Source organism: Cyclopterus lumpus, chromosome 12, assembly GCF_009769545.1.
Source record: "Cyclopterus lumpus isolate fCycLum1 chromosome 12, fCycLum1.pri, whole genome shotgun sequence".
Taxonomy (NCBI): domain Eukaryota; kingdom Metazoa; phylum Chordata; class Actinopteri; order Perciformes; family Cyclopteridae; genus Cyclopterus; species Cyclopterus lumpus.
The window spans coordinates 15,080,189-15,107,390 of record NC_046977.1 but is presented as its reverse complement, the minus strand read 5'-3'; the positions used below and the strand labels follow the sequence as shown (position 1 = coordinate 15,107,390).

Below are 27,202 nucleotides of genomic sequence, written 5' to 3'. Positions count from 1 at the left end.
AGACTGACTTCGGATCGCTGTGTGCCATTAGACATCATTTGGAAGAAGTTTTGGAAGAAAAGTTGTCAGTTGTGACAGTACGGTACATAGAATGTGGACATGTGTGAAAAAAAGATGCCAAGGAAGAGCCAAACGACCTCCTCATCAGTCAAGATGAAACAAGCAAACATAAGGAGAGAGAGAGAGAGAGAGAGAGAGAGAGAAACACAAACACAAGAAGAGTGTGACTTTCCTGGAGGATCCCAGGCTGGTGAAGCCAATGTGGAACTTGCATTATTTCTAGTAGCCACCAGGGGGCAACCTCTCTGGTTGCAAGAAACAGTCCGGTTGTATGATGAGGTAACATTGCAGACATGTGTGTGCGTGCGTGTGTGTGTGTGTGTGTGTGTGTGTGTGTGTGTGTGTGTGTGTGTGTGTGAGTGTGTGTGTGAATGTGTGTGTGCATGTGTGTGTGTGTGAGTGTGTGTATGTGTGTGAGTGTGTGTGTGAGTGTGTGTGTGCATGTGTGTGTGTGTGTGTGAGTGTGTGTATGTGTGTATGTGTGTGTATGTGTGTGTGAGTGTGTGAGTGTGCTGCCAAACTGTTGTGGCTGATTTCCATGTTGATCCGTTTTCATGTTGTAATCTGATACCAGTTTTGATCCAGTGCTTCCTGACATGTTGGTTGTCATGAAACATTCCTTTGTTTTCACACTTCCGTGTGTAACTAGTCCAACTTCAGAGGGCAAACTGCATGTTTTTACAGTTTTTTTTAACTAACGGATCAAAGTACCAGTACAATTCCCTTATTCTTTACTTTCCTTACTTATTATACTGTATCTACACCATGGAAGGTCTTCTCGACTCTGCCTTCGGGAACACAAAGACACCTGCATGGTATTGTTAAAATATCTTCATATTACGCAATCTCCGCCTGCAGTGAACTCCCCTGATGACTCAGATACTGGTGTGAAAGATTAACAATGATGTGAACTGCACTATGAATGGAGGTGTGTGTCCTTGGTGATGCTCAGTGATCGTACAGCATCTTGTCTTTGTCTTCTTCCCAGATCGAGACTTCACAACTTCACAGCTGGTTTGTGTTGGCGTTTCCAATTTTGTTCTCCTTTTTCTTTATTGATATACAACCGATCAGCATCACCATCTCTTGTACGCCATGAAACGTTCAAATCTTACGCCAAAATAAACACTTCCCCAGGGGGCCTAGGAAATCCACCACGGACGTTTTCTAGTGAAGCACTGAGTGTTACAGGCGTGTCCGTCTTGTCGGGTCTTGCAGGTTGTCTTCCTCTTTCCACCCAACACATAAATTAAGTTAATTTGCCAGAGCATTACATGTTGTGAGTCAGCAGCCATTGGTTTGCACATTTCTTATGCAATTTAAAGTTGCTACATGTCAGGGATTTTGGGTGGGAGCCACATGTGTGTGAAGGACTAAAGCCATTAAAGATAAGGCAGAAGGTGGAGGAGGTGACTTTGTGTTTGTGTGTGTTTAGGGAAAAAAAAGAGGCAGGTATTTACAGGTTTCGGCTTTCTTCCGCTTCCCTCCTTCCCTTTGTTGCAGATTCCCTCACTGAAAGAGGAACTTGATCATATTTTGTCACAGTCCCAGGAGCTTGAGCACAGACACTTGGACAACACAAAATATAATAATGAAAGACGCCACCACCTCTGCATTCTTTGCTTCTGTGAGTATGCGTTTCCCATTTGGTCGTATTCTGAGATTTTGCGTTGCTATTTCACGACGAGAGTCGGCCCCAAAAGCTCTTTGGATACAATCGTTCTGCGCCGGTGGGGAAAACCTGAATGACGAGATGCTTGAGAAGTAAAAAACAACCCGACTCGAGTGTTTGAAACTCTTGGTTTCTTGTTTTTCTCGTGTGGCTGGAAATAATGGATCTACTTTGTGCTCTTGGTCTGTTCTTGTGTTGAGAATCTAAAAAAGACAGATACTGGAACCTAGTTTAAAAAAAAAAGAATCCAGTATGTTAGTGAATGTAGCCGAAACATACAGTGCCCTTTAACATGTATTTGATCATGATTGTGTTGATGTTTCTTTAATAGGAGCTATATGACCCTCTGCTCGCCTAATAATGCTGTTGATGATAAAAACAACTTGTTTCTCACACGGAATAAACGTGAATAAATGCAAAAAAAAAGAAGTAATTTGTCACAAGGCAAGATGTACAATTCTTCAAATTCCCTAAACTAGCTGCAGTTATGCTCTTAGCTGAATTTTTATTTTAAATCGTCACATTCAAATGACTAAATTCTGCTTGTACACACAACAAGCAGGGTGCTGTGTGAACAGTGGACTTTTTTTAATTAAGAAGCGTTCCTATTTACACACAATAGCTTTAGCAGTCTATAGCAATAACTTTTGCTATTGTTTTACATGCATACAAATATAACTTTATAAACCAAACATTATGGTATTAAATATATATATATATATATATATATATATATATATGTATATATACTTATTATTTATATAAAGCCTGGACTTTACGCAGGATGTGAATTATAATTCATTTAAATTTAAAATACCTTCACGCTCCCTGATTAGAACATCCCTGTCATATGTGTTTACCGCACTCGAAGCGTACGCTTCGAATGCAATAAAGTTTCTGTCTTGGGACCTGAAGGCAGCACAGTATTTAAATGTCCGTTTGACTCTGAAGCCGCCAAACAAGTTAAAGTTTGCAAGGGGCCAAAGTGCTGCAGGAAGACTCACTGGTAAAAGACCTGATCGCCTTTATTTCTATCAAATGTCAAGAGTGGTCCTTTACAAAGAAGAGGGAAGCTGAATGCTGCGGTGCAGAACTAATCGCATGAATTATGACCGATTCTGCTTCCTTAAGTCAGTGAATCAGATTACTGTTTTTTTTTTTAAAAACAAAACTTCAGTCGTGGACCACTAAGCCAGAGTGAAATAAATTTCGGGGCCTGATCTCAGCACACACACAATTAGAGTGTGGCCTCATCGCTCTCCTCTCCGGTTCTCCTTCCACTCGTCGCTCCCTCCCTTTAACAGTCCAGTGTTTCCTCCCTTCCCTCCACTTCCTCCTCAAAGATGGCCTCCCCTTTCCCTCCTCGCCAACCGAGAGGCATCGACTACAGCCTGCCGACCTGCGGAGACACCGAGTGCAGCGGCCACGGTACCTGCGTGTCTCCTCCGGGCGCCGGCGGCAGTTGGGTGTGCGACTGTGATCTGGGCTACCAGGGCCAATCCTGCGAGGGCACGGTCAACGGGGCCTTGAGTGTACCGCTGACCCTGAGCGTGATAGCGTTCATCCTCGGGGTGCTGATTGTGGCTTTCATCTTGGCCAAGGTCCGGCAGAAGCAAAAGAAGAGGAACAGGTACCGAAATATGACGCAGCATTCTGTTGAAAGCCTCTCCATTAAATGTTCTTGGGAATAGTTTTTAATTTTTTTTTTGGGGGGGAAAGCGCTCATTTGCTTTTGAAATTGAATGATGTCAATAGTGCTTAAAAATTGCAGTTGGAGGAGTCGGCGTGTGGTTCATTAACAAGGTGTGTCCCTGTTCTAAAGCTGTTCTAAAGAAATTTCTGCTGTCCCGGATGTGTTTGGGTTGTGGATTCCAGAGGGAGGGGGCAGTTTCGGAGGAAGCTCCCCAGGCCAGGTGCTGGAGACCGGGCATTCATTGGCTGAGAGGAGTGTGGTAGAAGGGCCCCTGGGTATCGAGGGCTTTGTGAGTGGGGGGAGGGACTTTGAATTGGATTTGTTGTTGAGGGCAAGTGAGTGGAATGATAGATGGTGAGGCCGAAGTTATGAGTTGAGGGGTTTGGGGCCGATGACGATCATCGCCGAGTCATCGCAATACATTCTGAGTGAGTTGGCTTGCATCCATGATTTACTTCCAGTGAGATAGTCGGTCAGGGTGGAGTCTGTAGCAGTGGTGATGGTTCCACTGTGACGTCATCGGCATCACAGTGGAACATATCCCCCAAAATATCCCATTGAGTCTCGGCGCGAAGCCGAGCTCGGTCGATCCTGACTCTGGCACCATATTTATGAAATTGATTCTGATCCTCTTATTTCACTCTTAAAGAGAAGAGAAAAAGATGCCCTGTCCCAAAATGTTGAACAGTTCCTAAAACTCATTTCCTCCTCCAAACAGGAACCTGGTTTGCTTGCGATATTAAGCATAAGCACTGAGGGCCATTCGGGCTGAATACAATAAATTCACCAACATAGGATCCAAAGAATCTGGCTCGCCCGGTGTTTGATTGGCAGGTTTTACAATTAACGGGATCGTAAAACCTTCATTGTGTAACTGGAAATGATAAACTAGCAACAAAGTTCGCTGTTCAAAACTACCTGAAGTGAATTCTTGGAACGTCTTTTGAAGAGTGTCTCATTTATGTGTTATTGCATTCTGGAAGTTGCTATTTGCTGAACAGTGGTGCTAAACACTAAATACATCAACATGAGATGATGAAATGTTAAATAATTAATTGAATGTTTTTCTCTGTTGTCCACAGGAAACATCTGGCTGAAAATCAGGGCTACAACATTGATGTGTAATGTTGATATTTCTCCATCCTGAGGTAGTCATACGGCTGGAAATAACAATCTCCAAAATTATTTACAATGTGTGTTACAACCTGGGAAACTAATAACTTAGAGGTTTACGCCTTTCAGGGCAGCAAGCAGGAAAGCAAACAGTATTTTTAATGCAGTAAAAATTTTGTTTTTGAACGGCTGAACACAAACCACTATGGATAGAATTATTCTTTAGATAAAAACATGTTGGAAGTAATTACATCTACTTTTATGGAATGGCGCATTGTGTTTTAACCTTGAGGTTTAACAATGTCGCATTTGCACATGCATCCACCGGTGTGTCACCGTGTGTCACCGCCACCAACTGTCTGTCAAATGGCAGGAAGTGAATTGAAGTGAATGTATGAAACTAAAAAAAATAAACAGGGGGCCTTTAACTCACAGATTGCTGACGCCTTAAGTCTGAATGTGGATGTGTGTGTCATCATAATTGAAGGAGATGTAATGATGATTCTCTCGTTTTAGTCCAGGTCAGCCATGATGACATAGTAATCAAAAAAAAAAAAAAAAAAAAAACATCCACAGCATGCTTCGTTAAAAGCTTCTTTTTTAAATTTTATATATATATATCTTTGTTCGTGTTAATATTTTAAATGTTAATTAATATTATTAGGAGTTTCTGTGTCTATCTAGTGCTAACAAACAACAATTAAACATGTGTCACTCTGCAAGAAATGAAGAGACTTTTATGGACTAAATGATCATTTCCAGCATAGATACGATGATTCCTCTAACACTGGCTACTTTGAGTAAAATAATGCAAAGAAAGCACATTCTTTTTGCCATGTTTTTGTACTTTTTTGTACACGTTTAAACTTCAAATGTTTCCACAGCAATTCATTTCACATGTGTAAGCCAGAGATTTCAACCAGATCGATTTTGGCATCACGTTTTGATGAGGACTTAAGTCTTTAATCGGTCTCCTGAGTAATCAGCATACTCTCAGGAACAGAGCCAGTGTTAAGTGTTTTTTTCGTGCTGTATTATCTGATTTTACTCTGCACTTCTGACTGAATGACTGCTTTAAATGCCTTTTTGTAACTCCATTGCTAAACACAAACATCAGCAAGACACACTTCTTTTTTTGCGCTCTTGTTTTTCACTCTGTTTCTGTTTTGCCGGAGCGTTGACGTTTTGATGATGACTGTGGGAGATATTATTAAAATCTGCCTGTAGATTTAGTTTAATCATGTGAAAGCATGATGAGGATGAGTTGGGCATACGCAGCATGTTCATATTTGTATATAAACAGATTGTAAGTGACCAAACTGTTTGTTTTTTCATTCTTCTCTGTTGGATATGATTGGTCAGGTTGACAAAAGAACCACAAAATACACATTTTGGACCACTTTGTTTTTTTATACCCCTCTTTTTATTCAAAAGAATGACAAAAGTAACAACAAAATTCTCACCAAGCCCTCAGTAAACTACCAAAACATGACTTTACTGTCACACCACATTGCAGCTTGAGTCTCATCTGTCACGTAAAGGAGAAAAGAAAGTAGGTCAATAACCCTAAAGAAATGTGTGTGTGCACACATTCCCAGATCCTGTTATGCTTAATTTGACTCTTGTCATAAAAATGTGGCACAGTCTTAAAAGCCAGATATGTTTAATTGTCTTCTGGCTTGATTTTTAAATGAGCGTGTGTTTATTTTTACTCCTTTAAGTATAGTAAATATTACTGCTGGTGGCCTTTGTATTCTTTGCATAACATTGGCATGTATACTTTTAATTATGAAGCCACTCACCATCAGAATCAGTCAGTCAGTTTACTGTTTAACAACTGTATTAAATATCTGATTAAAGTACTGTTAGGTTGTAGTGGATTTTATATATATTTGCACATGTAGATAAGAGAAGTTTATGTTTTAAATTAATACATAAAGAAAGATATGATAATTAATTTGGGATATTATGAGGAATATTCTGGAGGAATGTATTCTGAAACATAAGAGAGGATCACTGTTTTATTATTCTGTTTTAATGACAAATGTAATGATTAACTGTCGTTTGATTTCTCATCATTACCGGTTTTGATTAAAAGTAATTGTTTTATCGTTTGCTTTTCTCATAATTGGCGGTTTTGGTTCTCATGCCATTTGTTTTTCATTATTGACGATTATTTGATTAAAAGTAATTGTTTTATCGTTTGCTTTTTTCATAATTGGCAGTTTTTGTGATCATATCATTTGCTTGTTTATGCTGGGCGGTTAAAAGTAATTGTTAAAAATTTGCTTAAAATAAAGTTTTTTCCCATTGATTTGGTTGAAACGCAGGAGAAGCCTGTATAAGCATAGAACAGAGTTCCGTTTATACCAATGGGCCCCTGTTAAATAATTTGCTTATTAAAAGTACACAGGAGAAGCCTGTATAAAGTGTTGGACAGAGTCCCACTTATACTGATTGGGCCCCTAGTGATTCATTAGCATAAAATAACAAGTTTTTCCCATTTTTGACAGCTGAAGGCTGTATCATTTTCTTTGTGCTTGGCTGTGTGGACTGTACGTAATCGTTGTTCCATTTGCATAAAGTAACACATTTTTCCCATTTTTGTCTAACCTATTATTGTCCAATTGCAATGTATAACTTTTTTCCCTTCCTAACTTGAATATTTTTCCCAATCGCATCACACTTGCACGTTAGACACATAGTGTGAAAATATTTTATTTTTTAATTTATTCAAAAAAATTAATTTAAAAAAAATATATTAATTTTTAATTTTTTGGATAAATTTTAATCTGAAATTTTATTTTTCCTTCTACATTTACATTTCCTTATATAAAGCCAGTCAGTACCCGATTCTCGGAAAATGTCGAGCCAACTTCAATCAAGACTCCGGTCGCTTGGATTGAAGACATCCTCTATGCTGCTATGAACCTGATAGTTCAAGCCAAAAGACTGAATAAGAAGCTGAGGAAATGTGTTCAGCAATGTCATACCGAGGGTTTACTTGACGTAACAACCCTGGAGGGGCCCACAGAAGACCAGAAGATACTCTGATGAGAGTGCTCAAGCTGAAAGAGACAAACAGAGAGGAAAATTGGTTCACGTCCCGATCAGCAGACGTCACCAGAACCAATGAAGCCATTGTGTAGGCAAGACTGCCACGACATGGCATAGCGGTGAATGAAGACAACACTGCCCGGAGGTGCCAGGAAGAAGCAACACCCCGAAAGACCCCAAAGAAGAAACAAACAGGAATAAAGAGCTGTCGATGGAGACAGCCCCTGTACTTCTGCCATCAGCCCCAGTTCCCACCCCTTCCATCTATCCCATAATATGTTAATACCCTCTCCCGTACGCCCACAGCCCACTTAAAAGAGAAGCTCCACACACCATGGCCCCAGTAGAGAGACTATTAGGAGGCAGTGTAGAGTTTGACTCCACAGAAAGCAGAACAGTCGCAGACCTGATGAACAAGGTCGCACAGCTGCAGAGGGCATTAGCTGGCCGAGAAAAGGGCAGAGAAAGGGATGCTAGACAAAGTCAGCAAAGAGAGGAGGAAGACAGGGACCTAATGAGAAGAGAATTATGGTGGAAGAAAGAGAGGGAAAGAAAGGCAGAGGAAGGTGAACTGTCACAAGCAGAGCTGTCAGAACAGGGTAAAGACAACGTCAGTCCATCACATTACCATTAGGAAAGGCAGAGGAGGAAGCCCAGGAGAGGCGCCAAGTCATGACCTCCCCAATTCAGAGCGTCCCAATAGATACAAATAGGAGATAGGTCCCACCCAGATACCACTCCCTCGCTCATTAACGCCATCCCTAACCGAACAACAGGCGATGGACGCATATGGACTGCGTCCTGGTGGCACCCCACCTCCAGCTCAGAGCCCCCACCTCCAGCTCTGAGCCTCCATTCTAATCGCATGGCTAACTGCGACACCTCAGCGAGAAGAGGAGCCAAATCAAGGCCCCAACCCCCTCCACCCCCATCTCACAAGAAGAGGAGCCCTGCTTGACCTTTCCGGTCAATTAACTGTGCCTTGCAACTGGCGCAGAGGAGGAGACAGCCTCCAGGGATCACGACAACACCTCCCGAGGGGAGCAAAGGAAGGCATAAGCTACAAGCCTCCACCACGACACAGTCAGATGTCAGTGGCAGCAACAAGTCCAGTGTGCTGTGAAGAAGAAGAGGGAAATGCCAGATTCAGGCACCTATCATGACATTGAGCAATGGCACACCTCAATACAAGCCATATAATCCCAGAGATACTCCCAACATGGCCAACCTAGCCAGCATCAAGCTAAAGTCAGATGAAGAAGCCATGGTGTACCTGAAGAAAGCAGCTGACGCCTGGGAATCAGCTACAGGCACCAGACATGACAGGAACCTGACATACCTGAACATGTGGAAGGCTGCTGTAATAGCAGGTCTCCCGGACAAGTTGAGTCGTGAGCAACATACGGTGGGCATAAAGAATGCCACCTTTGAAGTGTGGAAGAAACACATCACACACCACATCACTCAGCACCACGAGGATGATGAAGAAGAAAAGGCAACCAAAGCTGAGCTGTCAATGAGACTCCTGAAGCTACAGATAGCAAAAGAGGACACAGAGGCTGCTAAGCACGGCCCACAAGCGCGAAAGCAGATGGCTGCTGTTAGCAACCTCGTCGTCCAGATCCAGGAAGCAGTGGGCAAAGCCCTGGACCAATATAAAGAAGAGGAGAAAGACAGAGACAAGTCCAGAGGATCCAGAAGAGACAGGTGGCGAGAACCTTGTCGTATCTGTGACGGACTCGGGCACAGGGCTGAGGAATGTTACAGTCGCCCTGATGCAGCTAGAGGCAGAGGAAGCCCACAAAGAGGAGGATTTGGACGACACATTCCAAACCAGAACCAGATGCCTGCAAGAATAGTGCAGGATGAAGATTATGTGGATCTTCTATGAAGAGGCCCGGAGGGCCCGGCGCAGTGAATAATGGTTCCAAATGGGCGAGAACCTATCATCACCTGTGCCATAGATGCCATGGATTATGACAACATCCATATGTCATGCCAGAAGATCCCTACCGTTGCACCTACAACTACGCCGCCGCCTAAGAAGAAAAGGAGGGTGAAGCTGAAGTCATCAGAACAGAAGCTATAATTGTAGGAAAAGAAGGAGTTGCAGCTGAATGTTTACTGTCTGCAGACCAACGAGACTGGTATGCACTGCAACCTGACTCTGCCCCTCACATCACACTACTGATCAGAGCAGGTCATGAAGCAAGAAATATTGGCCCCATGATGGAGAGTCTCAAAAGAAAGGTGGATTCCTACCAAATCCCCATATCTGTCCCACCCCCCAATGGTGACTATTGGAGGATACAGCAACACTCGTATTTCAAGGGACAACTCCAACAACAACTTGACAGAAATCATGGAAGGGAACACTCAAATCATCCCTCCACTGATGAAATGTTGGAAGTGCCACCACAAATATGGTCAAGAGGAGACTATGATGTTGGCCATACCACTCAACATAATGTGGTAATGACTTTGAAACCAGATCAAGACACGGTCTGGCGCTATCAATATCCGCTTCAGCTAGAACAAAGAGATGGCATCCGAGAGACAATTCAAGGACAATATGAAGCAGGCTTACTCATCGACGCAGAGTCCAACTGGAATACACAGATATTACCAGTCCAAAAATCCGGTAACAGAGGCTGGAGAATGGTTCATGACCTAAGAACCGTCAACAAAGCCACAATTGCACAGAACATTCAAGTGCCAAACCCGTAATGCCACAAGGCTACAGAGATAGCCCGGGTTTGTTTAATGCAGCCCTGAAGCAAGACCTCAAAGACTTCATATTACCGGAAGACACAGTACTTGTACAGTACATGGATGATCTGCTGTTAGCTGCACCAACTGCAGAAATTTGTCTTAGAGTGACGAAAGACCTTCTAATGCTGTTAACCAAAGCAGGTTATGAGGTGAAGCGCTCAAAGACTCAGATTGCAAAAATGCAGTGTCATTCCTGGGACAACTGATCTCAGGAGACTTGTGCGCTCTGTCGGCGGGACAGAGGTCGGCCATTTTGAGTGCAGCTAAACCAAAGACAGTACAAGAGATGCTGTCATTCCTGGGCCTAACAGGCTACAGTCGACACTACGTTCCTGACTTCACGTCTCTCACACAGCCACTCAGAGACATAACTGAAGCAGGAAGCCGAAACATGAAAGCTCTGCTCACATGGACAAATGATGCAGAAGAGGCATTCGCAAAGACCAACAAGAAGTTGGCTAAGCCTCAAAGCTGTCTACACCTGAACCACAACAGGCCCTTCGACCTTGATGTTTCTGAATCAAGCGGGATAGTGTCCGCTGTTTTGTTTCAGAAAAAGGAGGGAGGAAAGAGACCTGATGTACGACAGCTCGAAGTAGACCACATCGAAAAGGTCAAAACAGGTTGCACAAGACATTTGGCAGTCCTGAAAAGAGCAATTGAGAAAACTGCTCATGTTGTGATGTGTCTCGAGCTCAAGGTCAACAACAGAACATGGAGTTCTTGCCTAGTTGACCTCAAGTGCATTCTCGATGACAAGATAAGATTTCAAAAGTCTTACAACAGCTACATATCAGTCTCATACGAGCCAGAACGACATGGCCGATGGACTTAATTGTGAAGATGGAAATATTGCCGCATACTCAGTCGTGCAGCAACAAGAGAAAAGACATTCAACCATTTCTGCGGAAATCATCGCACAGCCAGCATCTGCACAGCTAGCAGAAGAAGTGGCATTGACAAAAGCACAAAAGTCAATTGAAGCAATTACTGAGAGCCATCCTGCTACCACGACACGTAGCAGTGATGAAGTGTAAAGGACACCAGACCACAAAGACAAAAGTGGCAAAAGGCAACGAAGCCGCTGACCTCGCAGCAAAAAAGGCAGCAGGCTATGTGAAACAAAGGACAGACATAGCCGCACCGGAACTCCCAAAACTCGGAATAGAAGACATCAAGCTCATGCAGAAAGAAAGCAGAGCAGGAGCAGAATCAGTGGGAAACAATGGAGCCGTCCAAAAGAAAGGACTCTGGAGATCACATGATGGACGCATAGTGGCATCTGCAAGGATGTGTCAAGGACTCATCAGACAGGCACATGGTCCCTCTCACGTGAATCCCAAAAGAACAGAGGAGGAAGTTTCCATCCTCTGGTGGCATCCCATATGACTGAGATGGTGAAACTCATCACCATGAATGTCCCACCTGCAATGATTTTAGTATGAAAAGACCATACAAATGTCCACAAGGGAAGTTCCCAGTGCCAGATGCTCCATTCAAGAAATATGCATCGACTACACCGATATGGGTGCAGAAAACAGGGAAGAGAGGTTTCAGATACCTACTCGTGATGATCGACAGATACACCAGATGGGTGGAAGCGATCCCCTGCAAGAAAGAAGACTCAAAGACAGTCTTAAAAATGGCCGAAGAAGGAACTTATCCCGAGATATGAAGTTCCAAGGAGAATAGGGTCTGACCACGGCAACACACTTTGCAAACAAACACTTACAAGAGGTGGAAAGACACCTAGGATTACACACGCACACGGAGCAGTCTATCACCCACAATCACAGGGTATAGTCGAGAGGGCTAATCGGGACGATTAAGTCAAAGATAGCTGGAAATATGTCATGGCACAAATACCTACTGCAAATATTTTTGAGAAGAAATGAGAGATTTCATTTTCTCTTTCAGTAGGTGTTCGAGCAAGAGAGGAGAGCCAGACTAATACCAGCTCGCAATCAGATCCCAGCAGGATTTGAAATAGTTAAAAGAACATAGAGTTGATCAATTACATTTAATATAATCCGCAGAGATAAATAAATTAAGAGATAAATAATTTAAAATAGATGGGATTGGACGAGTAATTAAGACTCCGTTGGACAACAGAAGCGCATTTAATAGTTGATTCCTCCCACAGGTGAGAAGCTGTTCCTCACACAGAGTTCGAGATTGCTAATCTGATCCTTGATAATTTAGTTTGAGATTGCAAATCTGATCCTTGATATTTAGTTTGAGATTGCTAGTCCGAACCTGGATAATTCAGTTCTTTAAGAATAATTTTTGAGAAGATTAAAAGAAAACATAGAAATAGAATGACTACTTCTCAGACATGTTAGAGAATTGGTTCGGGAAATATGAAATTATTTCCAAATATATTTCAGATATCCAACTTTAGTTAGAGCCAGCGCAGAAAGCCGCTCTGTGTGTTTTAATTCTCTCCCACAGCTACACTCTCCATCGTCGACCTTCATTGTGTACCTGGCTGCCTGCTGTGATGGACCTCACCAACAGATGTGCTGCCCACAGAGGAGTATCGTGCACCTTTAACACATTGATTCAAATTATAAAAAATCACAGAAGTATGATGATAATAAAATAAATATAGTGTTTGAACCTGCTGTTTTCCTTTTACTCGAGGAAATCGAGGAATGGAGGAATGCAGAGGAGGAGACCATGGAGAAGATGAGCATGCAGAGAAAGGAGACCATGGAGGAGATGAACATGCAGAGAAAGGAGACCATCAAGAAGATGAGAGTGCAGAGGAAGAAGATGCACATAGACATATGCACAGATAGACACATAGATCTGATCACAACACTCCTAGACTTTAGTTACTTTGCAGAGCAGGGTCAAAAGGAGGGAGTGATATTGTTTTTTCTTCCACAGGTATTGATAATAAAGATTGTATTACAGTGATGTTTACAGTGCGGTGAAATAAATCCAATACAAGTTGTTTATACTATGGAATAGTATAAAAGGAGGGACTAGGTTGTAGTGGATTTTATATATATTTGCACATGTAGATAAGAGAAGTTTATGTTTTAAATTAATACATAAAGAAAGATATGATAATTAATTTGGGATATTATGAGGAATATTCTGGAGGAATGTATTATGAAACATAAGAGAGGATCACTGTTTTATTATTCTGTTTTAATGACAAATGTAATGATTAACTGTATGATGCATGAGAATGAATGAATGTTTTATTGTTTAGACAATAGTTTAAAATGGATGCCGATTGAAACCTAATGTGTTGCTTTTATTCGGAAGGCAGGATAATAGGGTTTTATTGTGAAGGGGAACTTCCTGTCCTTGACCGGAAGAGTGAGCTTTGACCTCGACTGTTTACTAATTGGCGTAGCGAACAGAATGGCGGCATCCTTTGAACTGACCAATGGAACTAACCTTTAGGTGTGAATTCATTTGCATGACCATACTAATAGCCGAGCATTTGTTCTGGGGACATGGTTCTACTGGTCTGGAGACTCGAGACAGCCCCGGTCTGTGGCTCCCTGGGAGCTGCACTCCGTCTGTGGAGAGTTCCTCCTTTCTGGCCCCACGATCGTGAACGCTACATGAGTATTATCTTTGCCATTAATATTGTTAAACTTTAACTCGAATCCTGAATTTCCTGCGCCAACGGGACCCGGAGCTTTGACCACGAATCTTACAGTACCTATGCTGCACATCCACTTTTATTTCTGTATGTATGTCACACCAAAATGATTATTATACAACCACTGTATGAATGACACTGGTTAGTGTAAATAGTATTGTGTCCTCTTTTGGATGATACTTGCGGCTATAGTTTTGAACGTTATTCTTAGACAAGTAAAGATGCATCTTTTCTTATTAACATGAATTGTTTGCAGATGTGCAGAACTTTACATGAAAAGACAAGGTCAGAACATATGTAGCTCCTTATTTCAAGACCGTATCAGTTTGTTTCACAGCGCAGTCGGTTGCCTTGTCCACTTTTAATCCTCAATTAGACATTCAATAGTTTGCACCTATGCTGTCCACTAAAGGCTATTTAATCGCCTGATACTATTATATAGGATGTCATTTATATTATCCAAATATGTAATAGAATATTACAAAGACATGTGTGCGTCACTTTTAAATAATTACTAAGTTGTTGACATCTTCTCCTGCTCCAGGTTGTCTGTGTGTGTGTGTGTTTGTGTTTGTGTGTGTGTGTGTGTGTGTGTGTGTGTGTTGGGGAAACACCAAAACATTCTGGGATCCTGTTACACGATAGTAACAGATTCAGTGTTTACTAAACTCCACCGGAACACAGACGTGGAATCACAGACCTGCAATAAAGCCGACTGGCTGGCGATGAATGTGCATCTGTTACAACAAGGAACAGGAAGGATCTGCCAAAAGAGTGACACTGACTGGTAGTACCACCCGTAGAGTGTGCTCATTAGTGACTAACTCCGGTTTCCCACTAATGAACACGCTTCACATGTTTGTTTTACAGTGGAGGGAGCAAAAATAAACTGTAGCACTTTATGAGTTCATGGGATGGCGTTTGCTTGATTATTAAGGGGGAACTTATACACATAATGGTATTGCCATGGGGAGTATTACCTGTTTGTAAAAAGAGTTGGATTCATGTCACATCTGAAAAAATGTGTGCTTTAAAAAATGTTTTAAAAAAAAAATATATATATATATATCTGTGATGGAAAGACATTTGGTTGCATTATGGGAAATGCAGGATCCAGCTTTAACTTAAATCCCAGATCTTATGTGTAGTATTGCGCAATGCTTTATGCCATCTCTTGAGAGTCTCCCGGCTTTATGGAAGTACAATAAAACTTTTTTTTTTAAAGAGGTAGCTTTTTGTGAGTGGCCAGAATAATGTCTCTTAGCAGCGAAGGAAGGTGAGGCTATAAATAACAACTGACGTCTTTCGGCTTCATTTATCCTCACCCCACTTATCGTGGACAGTCCTTTCGTGAGTCACTGCATTCAACGCGTAGTTTAATGGACAGAAGCTTGAAACCCAAACCATCTTGAATCCTTTTTCTAGACGTCTGCTAGAAGCCGGAGAATACAATCATTTTTTTCTTTTATGGTGTCTTTTTACCAAGAAAGCTAATATTACTATCCCTGGTTTACTGACATTATTTCTCCCTCATTCATGGATTTTTTAAAATCCCAACTCACTGCATGTTGAATGTGCTATTTCTTAAGTTGTTTCAACACAAGTAACCATAAGTTATAAGTTTATTATTAGTCAGTGTCGGTGTAAAAAGTGCCTTTCTTTACTTTGCCATTACTCCTCGTCTAACTGGCATTTAACAGGTTCTGCATGGAGAACTGCATTGTGGCTTCTTGGGGGTCAAATCAACAACAAAAGACTCTCTGGGAGCGAAAGAGGGGACACCTGTTCACTACAGTGTTGCCTTGTTACGAGATGTTAAACCAGTTAAACAGGAGAGGTATTGTTGGAGACAAAAAGACCAAAGAAACCATAACCTCTCAGACCGGTCGGGCGACATTGTCTGTGTACGTAGCAGACATGGAGCCAAAGAAAGACAGGTGAATCTAGGCTGCCTGTATTTGTGTGTGTCCATAATAACTTCTGGTCACAGATGATAGAATACAATACTTTACTAAAATGTGAACATTTGGGATTCTTGCTCTACGGGCACTTTTATAACTTTTCTGCTGATAAAACATATAACTTTACCGCATTGTCGTCATGACCAGAGCTAGGTCAAATATCTTAAAAAAATGTATTCATGCACCTCCACCGTGTAGTGTGATTTAAACAGATGTATATTGAGTTGAGGAAGTGTACTGAGTCGTTTGTAATTAGGAAACAGTGCACATTTATTAAACAACATTAGATTGATCACCTTGGGATTCCTTCTTGTTCAAACTGGTGGCCTGTTGTCCTTCAAGGTTGCCATAATTGTAAAGTGCATAAAAAAAAAAAAAAAAATTGACATCAAAATTGAGAAAAATATTAGCCAATGTACACAGGAAAATGCAAAAGCTTCTTTACAGATGAGGTCTAGTCACAAATGGGATTCAGCATCATTTGCAGACTGTAAAAGACAATGAAGGGATGGCATATCTTAATATATATGCATCCCATCTTTACCATTGCTGCACTGCTTGAATCATACACCTATGTATCACAATTATGTAAGAATTAGACTTCCTTTCAGCCCATAATGAATCTCATCTGTAGCGCATTGAACTGCAGCCTCAGTCCACCCTCATCATTTAGCCATTATGCCTTCAAGCAGCCTAATCTGTCCTAATGATAACACCTTTAAAGAGATTATGCTTCACTTAATAGTGACTCTACAGGGATTTCATAATATTTACGGTGATTGATATCTTGGTACCACTTAAATAGCCTATTCCCTACACTATTTCATATGGTCACAACCCTTATGTTATCAGCATTGTTCTATATTATTACTACAATACTCCAGCATAGTATATACAGTGTGACTGAAGTGGGTTAATATGTGTGATGTTATAAAGTCATTGAATAATAATACCATTGCTTCTTTCCCACGCTCCCAAGTCCCTTTTGCACATTGTCTTGCCACGTGCTTCTCAGAGGTCGGCATCATAGGGTCTGCCGCCGTAGGAGGTGTTGATTGTCCGGACTGGGGGGCTCTTGGCCCGGGGGAAGGACACGTCGTCGTCCATGGAGTCCTTTGAGTACGGGACGCTGCTGACGACGCTCCGGGACCGGTCCAGGCTCGGCACTTCGACTCTCCTCACCGGCTGCTTCAGATTGCCGAACCGGACGCCCGTGACCTCATTGATGCGCGTCTCCCCGCGGTTCCTTCCTCCGCAGCAGCGGCAGATCCCGATGAACATCACGAAGCCGGCCAGGATTTCAAATATCCCGCCGATGTAGCCCAGGATGATGCAGTAGCCGACGCGTACGTCAGTGGTAGGGGATACTGATGAGATCGACTTTAAGATGTGGGTGTACCAGGCGATGGGTATGATGATCATGACTCCCGAGAGGAAGATCAACACGCCGCCCAGGCCGGCCACTATCCAGTTAGGCCTGTCTGTCCAGCAGCGCACCCCCGGGATGGCCACGGCCAGCCCGATGATAGTCACGATGAGGGAGGCCACCATCAAACCCTGAGCGATCGTGATGAGCTGGTTGCCGAAATACGTGGTGTCCTGCAGGCTGCAATCCTGTCTCGTGTTGGCTGTGGTGGATCTGCAGATCTCCCAGATGCCTTGCTGGATGAAGTCAGTGGGCGGGATGTCCGGAATGCCGTGGAGGGTCCTCCAGTTTGGGGCCACGGTGGCTGTAAGGTTCAGGATCCATCCGCACGGGGCCAAAACCAACCCGAAGATGAAGATGCCCGGGGTGCGCAAAGACAACCGGATCCACTCCTGTGGTGTTCGGTTCATGGTGGCTGTGGACTTTTGATTGTTGCTGGTGTGTGTGTCCGTGTGTGTGTCCTTAATTCCAAACTCCGATTTGTAATTTAGAAAGGAGCGACTGAGTTTTGACAGCCCCAACAGCTGCTCTTAAAGAACAAGTCCGACGGTAACCTGCCAGTGGGCGGGGCTTTAGCCTTGCCCGTCTGACTCAGTTCCCAAACAGGACAGGTGCGGCGCGCCGTGAGCAGATGGGCGGAGGGCGATAGCAGCAGAGCAGGACGGAGTTTCGGCGAAGATTGTATCAGGCAAAAAAAGTGATGAAATATGTCGCTGTGTTGTCGTTGCATGTATCATCAGCCTGGTCAAAGTTTTAGAATGATAGGCTACAAATATATATGTTTCTATATGTATACCCTTTGTTACTTCACCCAAATTATATCAGGTCCATACACTTGTGTTATGTCTGTAAGATTGTAGTCCTCAAATCCTGATTACACAATTTACTCAATAAAAAGTGTGTCAATGTATATAGATTATATGTAGGAAACATATGAACAAGCACACACTTATTAATAGGAGCGTTGCCACACATTTCTATTGATGAACCACAACTTATGTTACTTAAGGATACACGTAGGTTTTGTGTTGTTCAACAGCAGTCATACCAGCCCATTTAACACACTGGTGATGCAATTTAATAAAAATAAAACAAGGATCAATCAAAGACACACACTCTATTCTGTGCACATTTAAGTTATTTATTATGTTGGAGGTCTTCATTACATAATTCACTGTAGCTTTCTCATAAGGTATTCAGCTTTGGAAGAACCTGTCAGACTACAGGATAAACTGGAATGTAGCTCTGCAGGAAACATCTGACAATAGCTCAAATACCGCTCCTCCTACTTGCGGTTGTCATCTCGTCATCTGTCCTCCTATATTTCCATCTGCACATCTGTCCTTTTCTATTTACCTCTTTGTTTATATTGCTTGTTCTCTCTTTCGTACGACCCCCATGCTCTTTTTTTTGGAGGGGGGGTGGGGGTTCCTCTGAAGTCACTCTGTTATTACGTTGAAAGTGATTTATTCACAAACGCTATTAAAGTATCTGCTGAGGGTATAGAGTCCATGTAAATGATGCTCGTAAGCCTGAACGTGAATAACGTCACTGTGCATAGCTCTCACACACCCTGTGGTCAAGCCCAAAGGGATTAAGTTGTTAATGAAGGTAACAACATGAGAACAGCTGACGATACGCCCAGAGACGACATTGTTTAAATTGGCCACATCACAACTCGCCAAAACAGGCCCTCTTATGTAATTTCAAAAGACTGACAATATGAAAAACTTCTTATTTCAGTTCGAAGTTGAGTACACATGGCAACCGACAACTGATGTCAGGACCAGCTGAGTTTTTCTTTATCTCTAAATGTGTTCCTAATCACTCGACAAAATCCAGACTGTCTGCTGTGCTGGCTCCTCATTGGTGGAACGAGCTCCCCACTGACATCAGGACAGCAGAAAGTCTCCACATCTTTAGCCGGAAACTAAAAACACATATTTTCCGACTATACCTTGAATAAAAACCGATTATCACTTCAGTGGCACTTGAATGGCACTTACTTATGGTATTACTTATGGTATTTGTATCACTTTTTGTAGTTTGGCTTTCTTGAAGAAACGTTACTTTCTTGATTCTTAGTGTTCTGAGTTTATTCTCATGGTTGAATGCACTTATTGTAAGTGGCTTTGGATAAAAGCGTCAGCTAAATGGCATGTAATGACATGTAATGTTCCATGTACATGAGCACACGAGCACAAATTCAAACTTGAGGGCGTTGGGGTTTGGTGTTGTTGTTGAGAATTGTTTTACAGGTCAGGTTGGTGCTTTGGCACACAAAGAGCAGCTGAAGGAAAGTATGAGCGGTATTGTCATCCAACCGACCAGGCGGAACGTTACATACTCATCCCTCCCGTTTTAGGACTTTTACAAGAGGAATCCGATCTCATGTGACCAGCTGTCACATCATTCATTTACACAACCCACAGAGGCTCTATTGTTAAACATTGTATATTTACATATATCTAACTGGCTGTCCTGCACCGATATTGACTCCACTACTACTGACCCCACTACTATGGCCTAGATGTATTTTAAGAACATTTTTTGCAGAAAATGTAAGATGACGACTTCCGATGACTAACCAGTTTGACATTTTTGGCTTCAAACTGAGGTTGTGGCTTTCCAAATAAAAAAGTTCATTCAAGAAATAATTTTAGGAGCGTGTTGTAGCCCAAACATTGCAAAGCTGTAAAATACTATTGCAGCTTGTCTGCTGTCACCTGTTGGCCAATTAGAGAAACTATTAGAATTATTTTTATTGTCTTGGTACTGTCTTAATGAAGAAGAAAAACATCTATATTAAGTGTGTATTTCAGATGTGTGGTTTAGTGTCTCAGTCATTAGTTAGTTTTATAGCGAGAAGGTTCTAGGCTCAAATCACAGCCATCATGTGTCTGGAGTTTTCACCATATTTGGGTAGTTTTTCATCTGGGTAAATGGTTTAATTTTGTCAAAATACACTGATTGTATGTTGTCGTAGACAGTAGTCTGTGATACACCTCTTAGATTTCTCAATGAAAATGTAGAGCTGAGGTGAACAATAAAGACCAACGTGGAAATATTTTTAAAGCTCATTTGGTTAATTAATAAAATATAAGAATACATATTGTTTTGCTCAATCAAACATTAGAGAACTATCAAAACCAGCGAAATTGGATCTTTGTAAATAGTAAAATGTTATTTCTGTAAAAAGGTAAAGAAAGGTATGATATGTATTTTATTTGATCACATAATGTAGTAATTGAATGCCATATATTGTCTGTACACCGTTGTATAGTTTGTCATACCTAATGCGTAATGTTGTATACATTAAAACGTTTATTAAAATGTCCAAAATCACACATACAGTTCTATGTTTAATTTTATACATTCTGCATTTACGTCATTTGACAGTATACTCTTATATCATGTGTTTTCAGTGTTGTATTTGCAGTGTAACAGCTCCTGTATTCTAAAATGATTACCAATGGTATCCACTAGATGGTAGTATTGTGTCAAGCCAGGCCTGCCATCACTCAACTGCTAAAATAATGCCTCGCATATTAATATAAACGTGATATGTTCATATATATTATTCTATATATATTCATTTTTTGTGTACATACTAGTTATATTTGAATGGTGATGCTTAGTTTGTGTTCTACTCTGTTGTCTTTAATGTCTTTTTTTATATTTGTCTTGTTTATTTGTATATCATATGTTCATACGACGAGAGCGACGTGTAACCGGAGTGAAATTCCATGTATGTGTGTGTGTACACATACATACACACGCGCACACGCACACGCACACACACACACACACGCACACACGGCCAATAAAGCTGGTTCTGATATTAACTCAACAAAGTCCAAAACCTATATTTATTGTATTTGCCAATTATGTGTCTTAAGCTAAATGAACAGTTATTAATGTTGTTACATAACTAGCACACTTGAGAACATGTAAACTGAGGGCCCGCAGGGGTATGCTGCGTAAACTCAAATGAAACACACATAGAACAAATTCAAGATGCATACCATGAACAAATAAAGGGAAACATATTTAATTTGTGTAAAAGTTAGTTAACATGTGAATCCTAACTTGACATACTTACCAAATAGTTTTAAATTCAATCCAAAAAGTAAAGGGGAAAAACAAACATTTATAATACAAACATTTCACAGAGAAACACAAAACAGAGATAAATGCATTTGTGTAAACGGTCAATAAACCACATTTTAAGAATATATTTGTAGTCCTGCACACATATTATGTCGCTCATGAAATTGTTCTGATATTTGACTAAAACTGGATTAAACCGTTTTGGACACAGTCCATTCCCGTAATCCCAGTAAAGCCCGAGCGGAAGTCGGACTCTTCTGGGCAGGAAATTGTCGGCAGTGTTTTTGTTGCCAGTGGGGACTGTTGTGTTGTGAAAATGGCGACGCCTCGTCGCTCCTCTCAGCAGCAGCAGCAGCAGCCAAACTCCCTGCTGTCCTCCCCGCCCCGCGGCGCCTCTCACCCCGCCACCCCACTTGGCTCTCCGCCGGCACCCACCGACGATGCCACCGCGCTCACCCGAGGTGGCGCGATGGAAACCAGGTCTGACGGCGAGGGAACCCCTGCCTCTCCCACCAGTACCTCCTCCTCCTCCTCCTCCTCCCCGGCTCTGGCCCTCACCGCCAGCAGCAGCAGCAGCGCTAGCAGCAGCGCTAGCTCCCCGACAACCACCGAAGGTAGCGGGACCAGCCCCGGCTCGACGCCCGACTCGGGCAGCGGGGACGCGGGCAGCAGCAGCAGCAGCAGCGGTAGCAGCGGCGGCGGCGGCGGGGGAAACGGGGCTTTCAGGGAGCTGTTTGAAGCCTGTCGGACCGGCGACGTTACGAGGGTGAAGAAACTCGTGGACACGCTGAACGTGAACGCCAAAGACATGGCCGGACGTAAATCAACGCCGCTGCATTTCGCCGCAGGTAAACATAACGGGCGATGTCCGCGTAAAGAGACGCAGCGGCGCGGCTGCTTTTAGGGCGTTGGGAGTGAGCGGAAAGTGGCTCATAATCACGGGCAGACATTAGCCACGAGCTGGACAACAGTTTTTAAGGATAATGCCCATCAACAGAAACGTCTTACAACAGATGTGAAATGCAGCAACTAGGACAAAGTTCATGTCACAGTTACCAGCCATTAGTGGTGATGTCACTGGTTATTTAGAGCAAAAACAACAACATACTTTTCTGATCTGAAACAAATGCCCCATCTCTCTTTCTAAGTTGTTAAAGTGTCGATGTCTTGTTTGAAATTCGGTACCAGTATTAACATTGTGTTAATGACAACAACATAACAACAGAGAGTTGATTTGATTGTATTATTGCATATTGTACTGTATTAGGTGGAGAACCGCTGCCTATGCTTCTTCTAAGTGAGTTAAGTGATACCCAACAGTGTAGTAGTAGACTAGAGGAAGCATCTTTTTGAGTGAGCAAATACGGCTTTGGTCACACACCATAAACCTAAATAATACAGGCCCAAAGGACCAGCGTGGGCAGAACAATTCCATAACATCAGCGGTAACTCTGTAATGTTGCTCCTTTTCTTAGAATATTCACTAATGCATTACCAGATGTGGAAATTATCTTAAGATTTGTGCAACTTTTGAGTGGGTTAAAATGACTTTAAATCAGGGTAGGACTGAGAAATTCGGTTTACGAGTTAAAAACGTTGCAGGGGTGTGACAGTTGCTTCGTGGGTTAAGGGACGGATGCAAGGCCCACAGAAAGATGATACAGCACTGACAAATCCCCCAATCAGTGATGTCTTTATTCTGCGTATTGACAGTTTACAGTCACCGACAGGTGGACATTTTGTAATTGCTTCAAAACGTTTGCAAATAGGCTTGCACCCCCCCCCCCCTCCCCCCCAAAAAAAGACAAACAAAAACAAGAACAAGGCCAGACTTAACTATGAAGGCAACACAATGTTTAAACATCATTTATTCTACAAGCAAGACGTAGAGGAGACTGTTTTATTCTTCCCTGTTCTTGTTCATGGTCCGCGGCCGTTGAACAAGGGGCTCATCTTCAGTTCTAACTCTTCAGCTCCAGACTTGACTGCTTTTAATTATTTCCTCGGTGCAGATGAAAGAAGATGAAGGGGAGACAGACTTGCGCAGCTGTTTTACATCTCAGGCCTCCATAATCCCCAGCAGCTTGAACAATGAAGCAGGCTTCACTTGTCCGCTGCTTTCCAAAACAGCTGTCACGTCGCAGAACAAATGAACACGCTGTGCAAATATGAAGAAAACTAAACAAGACGCCGGTCTAAAAACCTTCTGTCAAAGATGCAGATTTGATTTTTAAGAAGCGGTTTCATCTGGACCTCGCCCTTCAAATGCTGTAACTGCCATCTCCTTCTTCTCTCTCTCTCTCTCTCTCTTTGGTCTCTCTTTGCTCTCTGGTTATATCTCAGGTTTTGGGCGGAGAGATGTGGTGGACCACCTGCTTCAGATGGGCGCCAATGTGCACGCACGGGACGACGGCGGACTGATCCCGCTTCACAACGCCTGCTCATTCGGCCACTCCGAGGTGAGACTTTGCACAGCAACCCTATTGACGTAGTAGTATTAATTAAAAAAAAAAAAAAAGGTAGAATCCCAAACGGACAAAGAAGTAAACTGTAATCGGTAACATGCAACAACCCTTAGACCCTCGTTGCTACTTTGATGTTTTTATCTCCCCGGGCCTTTAACCACTGTCATCAATCGAGTGATAACCATTTTGATTGTTTTAAAGGCTTTTAGAGCTTTCTCTGGGAGCACTTTGCGACCATGTCAGAAAAGCGCAGTGCTAATGCAACTGTGTGATCACAGGGATGATTGGCGCCGCGATTAGAGTAAACACTGTCCAAACAGAAACCAATCACGGAGGCCCCTCTGAGAGGGCTTGTTTGCTTTTGGTTTATGTTTTTTGGAGTGGAAGATGAGGCGTATGGGGGTCTGACACTCAGGATTGTGGAATAACTGCTGGAAAGTGGAGGATTAAACCCTTCGAGTTGAGAACAAGTTGCTGCATGAAGAAAAGGAGAATGTGGTCGTCTTATAACACGAGTGAGGGCGAGATGGAGTCTGAGGTTGACGGGCACGTTGGTGTGGCATCGGCGCAGGCATTGTGTCGCACTGTTGACGTCAGGGAAAGCTGTTAAACTGCAATGCTTTTTCTTTTTTTAAATTATTTTTTTTTTTTAGGCGCCATCCTCCGGTTCTGAAAAGTAAAGCAAACGTGGAAGTGCCTTTTTTTTAAATTGGCATTCTTTCTCTCTGGTTGCGGAAAAGAAGTCTTTGAGAAAATGACCCTACTAATCTCTCACTTGATTTATTACTACCTAAGTAAACATTGTAAACATGAGTTTATGGTTAAATGGCACGACATCTTCAATACAGCATGACGTTCGTATAGTAAAACAGCCCAAAAAGCGGCATGCTTTGGGGCGTGGCTACTTTGTGATCGACAGGTCGCTACCATGGCGTTGTCCGTGTTTCTCCTTTAACATCAGTTCATGAAAGTTTATTGTCATCGTTCTGATCGCCTCCGGTTGCACTTGGCTCCATTCTCCCGTTTCTTTTCCGGTTCCAATGAACCAAGATGTCGACGGCCTGAAATGTCGAACTCGAGGCTTCAAAACCGCCGCCCTTGAACCAATCGGTCACACCATGGTGATGCTCAGAGACTTATCGCATATTGAACTATGATTTAATAGAGATGTAAACAGGCTGCTGCATCATTCCAAAATATTGTCTTTCCTAAAAAGTGCTTCTTCTTTTTTTCAGACGAACCTGAAACATTTTAATTTGTGCCAAGTTCATTTAATAATAACCAGTAACATATAGACTGATACTTCCTTATATGAACAAAAGCTCACAATTGTTATTATAACACAAACAATGTATATACTGTATATAAAAATGATTTATTTTTGCCAAACCAAGAGAAAATGCAATGTGCTGTCTGTTGTTTCCAGGTGGTGTCCCTGCTGCTGTGTCAGGGGGCCGACCCCAACTCTCGAGACAACTGGAACTACACGCCACTCCACGAAGCTGCCATCAAGGGCAAGATAGACGTCTGTATAGGTAAGCACAGATAAACGCACGGCGCACGCATTGTGGGCTCCATACACACAAGTGCATATTAACCGTCCGTGTATTTACATTTAATGGTCTTGTGGCATTTTGAGTTATTCTTTTGGCTCGGCGTCTGTTGGCTCCGTGAGACACTGATTGGTAAATCAGTGTTACTGGTTGCCACATTGCTTCCCGGAGTTGCATCGTTCCCTTGGGTGCAATACAAGTCAGTGGTTGTTCTGTGGCCTTTCTAAATATGTTTCATTAATTGCAGTGGTGTTGCTGCAGTGGATTTATAGATATTAACACCCCTCGAGTGTTTGTGTGGGCCCTTTTTTGTTTTTAATTGTCTTCTCTTCCACCGCCCCCCGAATTCACAACCCGGAGCTCTGTATAATCAATCAATGATATAATAATCAATATAATCAATTTGAGAAACTATAATAAACCACCTGCAGACTGTACGCTGTTATTCCTCCACTAAGGATCCACCAGCAAATAAGCTTCAAATTGCAATTACAGTGTTACTGCCTGTTCTTAAGCCCATACAGGAGACAAAAGAGATTTGATTTCTTTGCACAAAAGACAAAAGAAATTACACCATACGTACAATTTTCATTTAAGAATAGAAACGCCACGACGATATTTCAGAAAGTACACCAGCGACAGCCTGAAGAAGATCTGAAGTGGAAAAGATCAGCGCAGCAAGTTGGAGGATAATCTTTATGATCTTTATTGGAAAGCGTTGCTCATCGCGAGGAGCAATAACAAATGACTGCAATGATAGTCGGCGTCACCGGGCTGCCGGATTCAGTCTGGAGTGCTGAGAGCAGCGAGGAGGAAAAAGTTGCTCCTGTCGTTTCTTTTTTTTTTAATGTCTACGACAAGCTGCTGCAGAATGCCGGTGCCCCGTAATGACTGCGTAGACGCAGAGGGCTTTTTGGGGCTCTGAGGATTTATTAAGCATTTAACGTATGTTTTCCAATAACGCATGCGCGCTAGTTTGTCTCTCGGGTTTTATTGAAAAGGCCTATCGTGTAGTGGGTCGCCGTGGGCTGTCAATTTAACGGAAAGCGCGTCCCCAGAAAAACGCGGACTTACTCTACAGCGCCCCGCTCCGTGACAACACTGTGACAACACCGTGACAACACCGTGACGTCCTCCCGCCTAAGCCGCGCACCGCTTCGCTTTAAAGCAAGATGTGCCGTTTTGTAATGATATTACAATCGCACAAATGCACACCTCCTCGCGTACAGGTGGTATTCATACGGCTTTACAGAGCAATTTAGGACAAGTTTGTGCAGTCGAAGTTAAGAAGCTGAGGCCAATCGTCTTGGAGTTGGAGGCCGCACTTCGTTTAGTCACGGGGACATTCCCGGGCTCCTGTCATTGAAGGGCACGGAACAGTCAAGCCATGTATGTATGTATGTATGTATGTATGTAATGTATGTATGTATGTATGTATGTATGTATGTATGTATGTATGTATGTATGTATGTATGTATGTATGTATGTATGTATGTATGTATGTATGTATGTATGTATGTATGTATGTATGTATGTATGTATGTATGTATGTATGTATGTATGTATTGCACGTTTGATGGTTGATTTTCATAGTGTGCAAAGATGATCTGAAACCAATGGATGCAGGAAACGTCACGTGGCAAATGGTCCGCAATAATGTTGAGTCAGCAGGACTCGTGGGGAAATGTAAATGTT

The 27,202-nt window shown here is 42.5% G+C and overlaps 2 protein-coding genes across 5 annotated transcripts in view; one reads left to right on the top strand and one right to left on the bottom strand.

Moving 5' to 3' along the window:
- Nucleotides 1–16,279: 16,279 nt before the first annotated feature.
- On the bottom strand, nucleotides 16,280–17,888 carry cldn23a (claudin 23a). Its single transcript, XM_034546959.1, has one exon. It carries the CDS (start codon nucleotides 17,787–17,789, stop codon nucleotides 16,965–16,967), a length of 825 nt encoding a protein of 274 aa, XP_034402850.1. The 5' UTR covers nucleotides 17,790–17,888; the 3' UTR covers nucleotides 16,280–16,964.
- A 3,893-nt stretch (nucleotides 17,889–21,781) lies between these two features.
- Nucleotides 21,782–27,202, top strand: part of tnksa (tankyrase, TRF1-interacting ankyrin-related ADP-ribose polymerase a) — a 62,604-nt gene continuing 57,183 nt past the window's right edge. For 3 of the 4 annotated variants that reach the window (XR_004610601.1, XR_004610603.1, XR_004610602.1), the window contains exons 1-3: nucleotides 21,791–22,337; nucleotides 23,833–23,948; nucleotides 25,381–25,489. Coding sequence is in view for 1 of the 4 variants with exons in the window: in XM_034546536.1 (XP_034402427.1) it covers nucleotides 21,806–22,337; nucleotides 23,833–23,948; nucleotides 25,381–25,489 (757 nt within the window). In the remaining 3 variants the exon portion in view is untranslated. Of the gene's footprint in view, nucleotides 22,338–23,832; nucleotides 23,949–25,380; nucleotides 25,490–27,202 lie in introns of all 4 variants that reach the window. The other variant, XM_034546536.1, reaches the window with a different exon arrangement.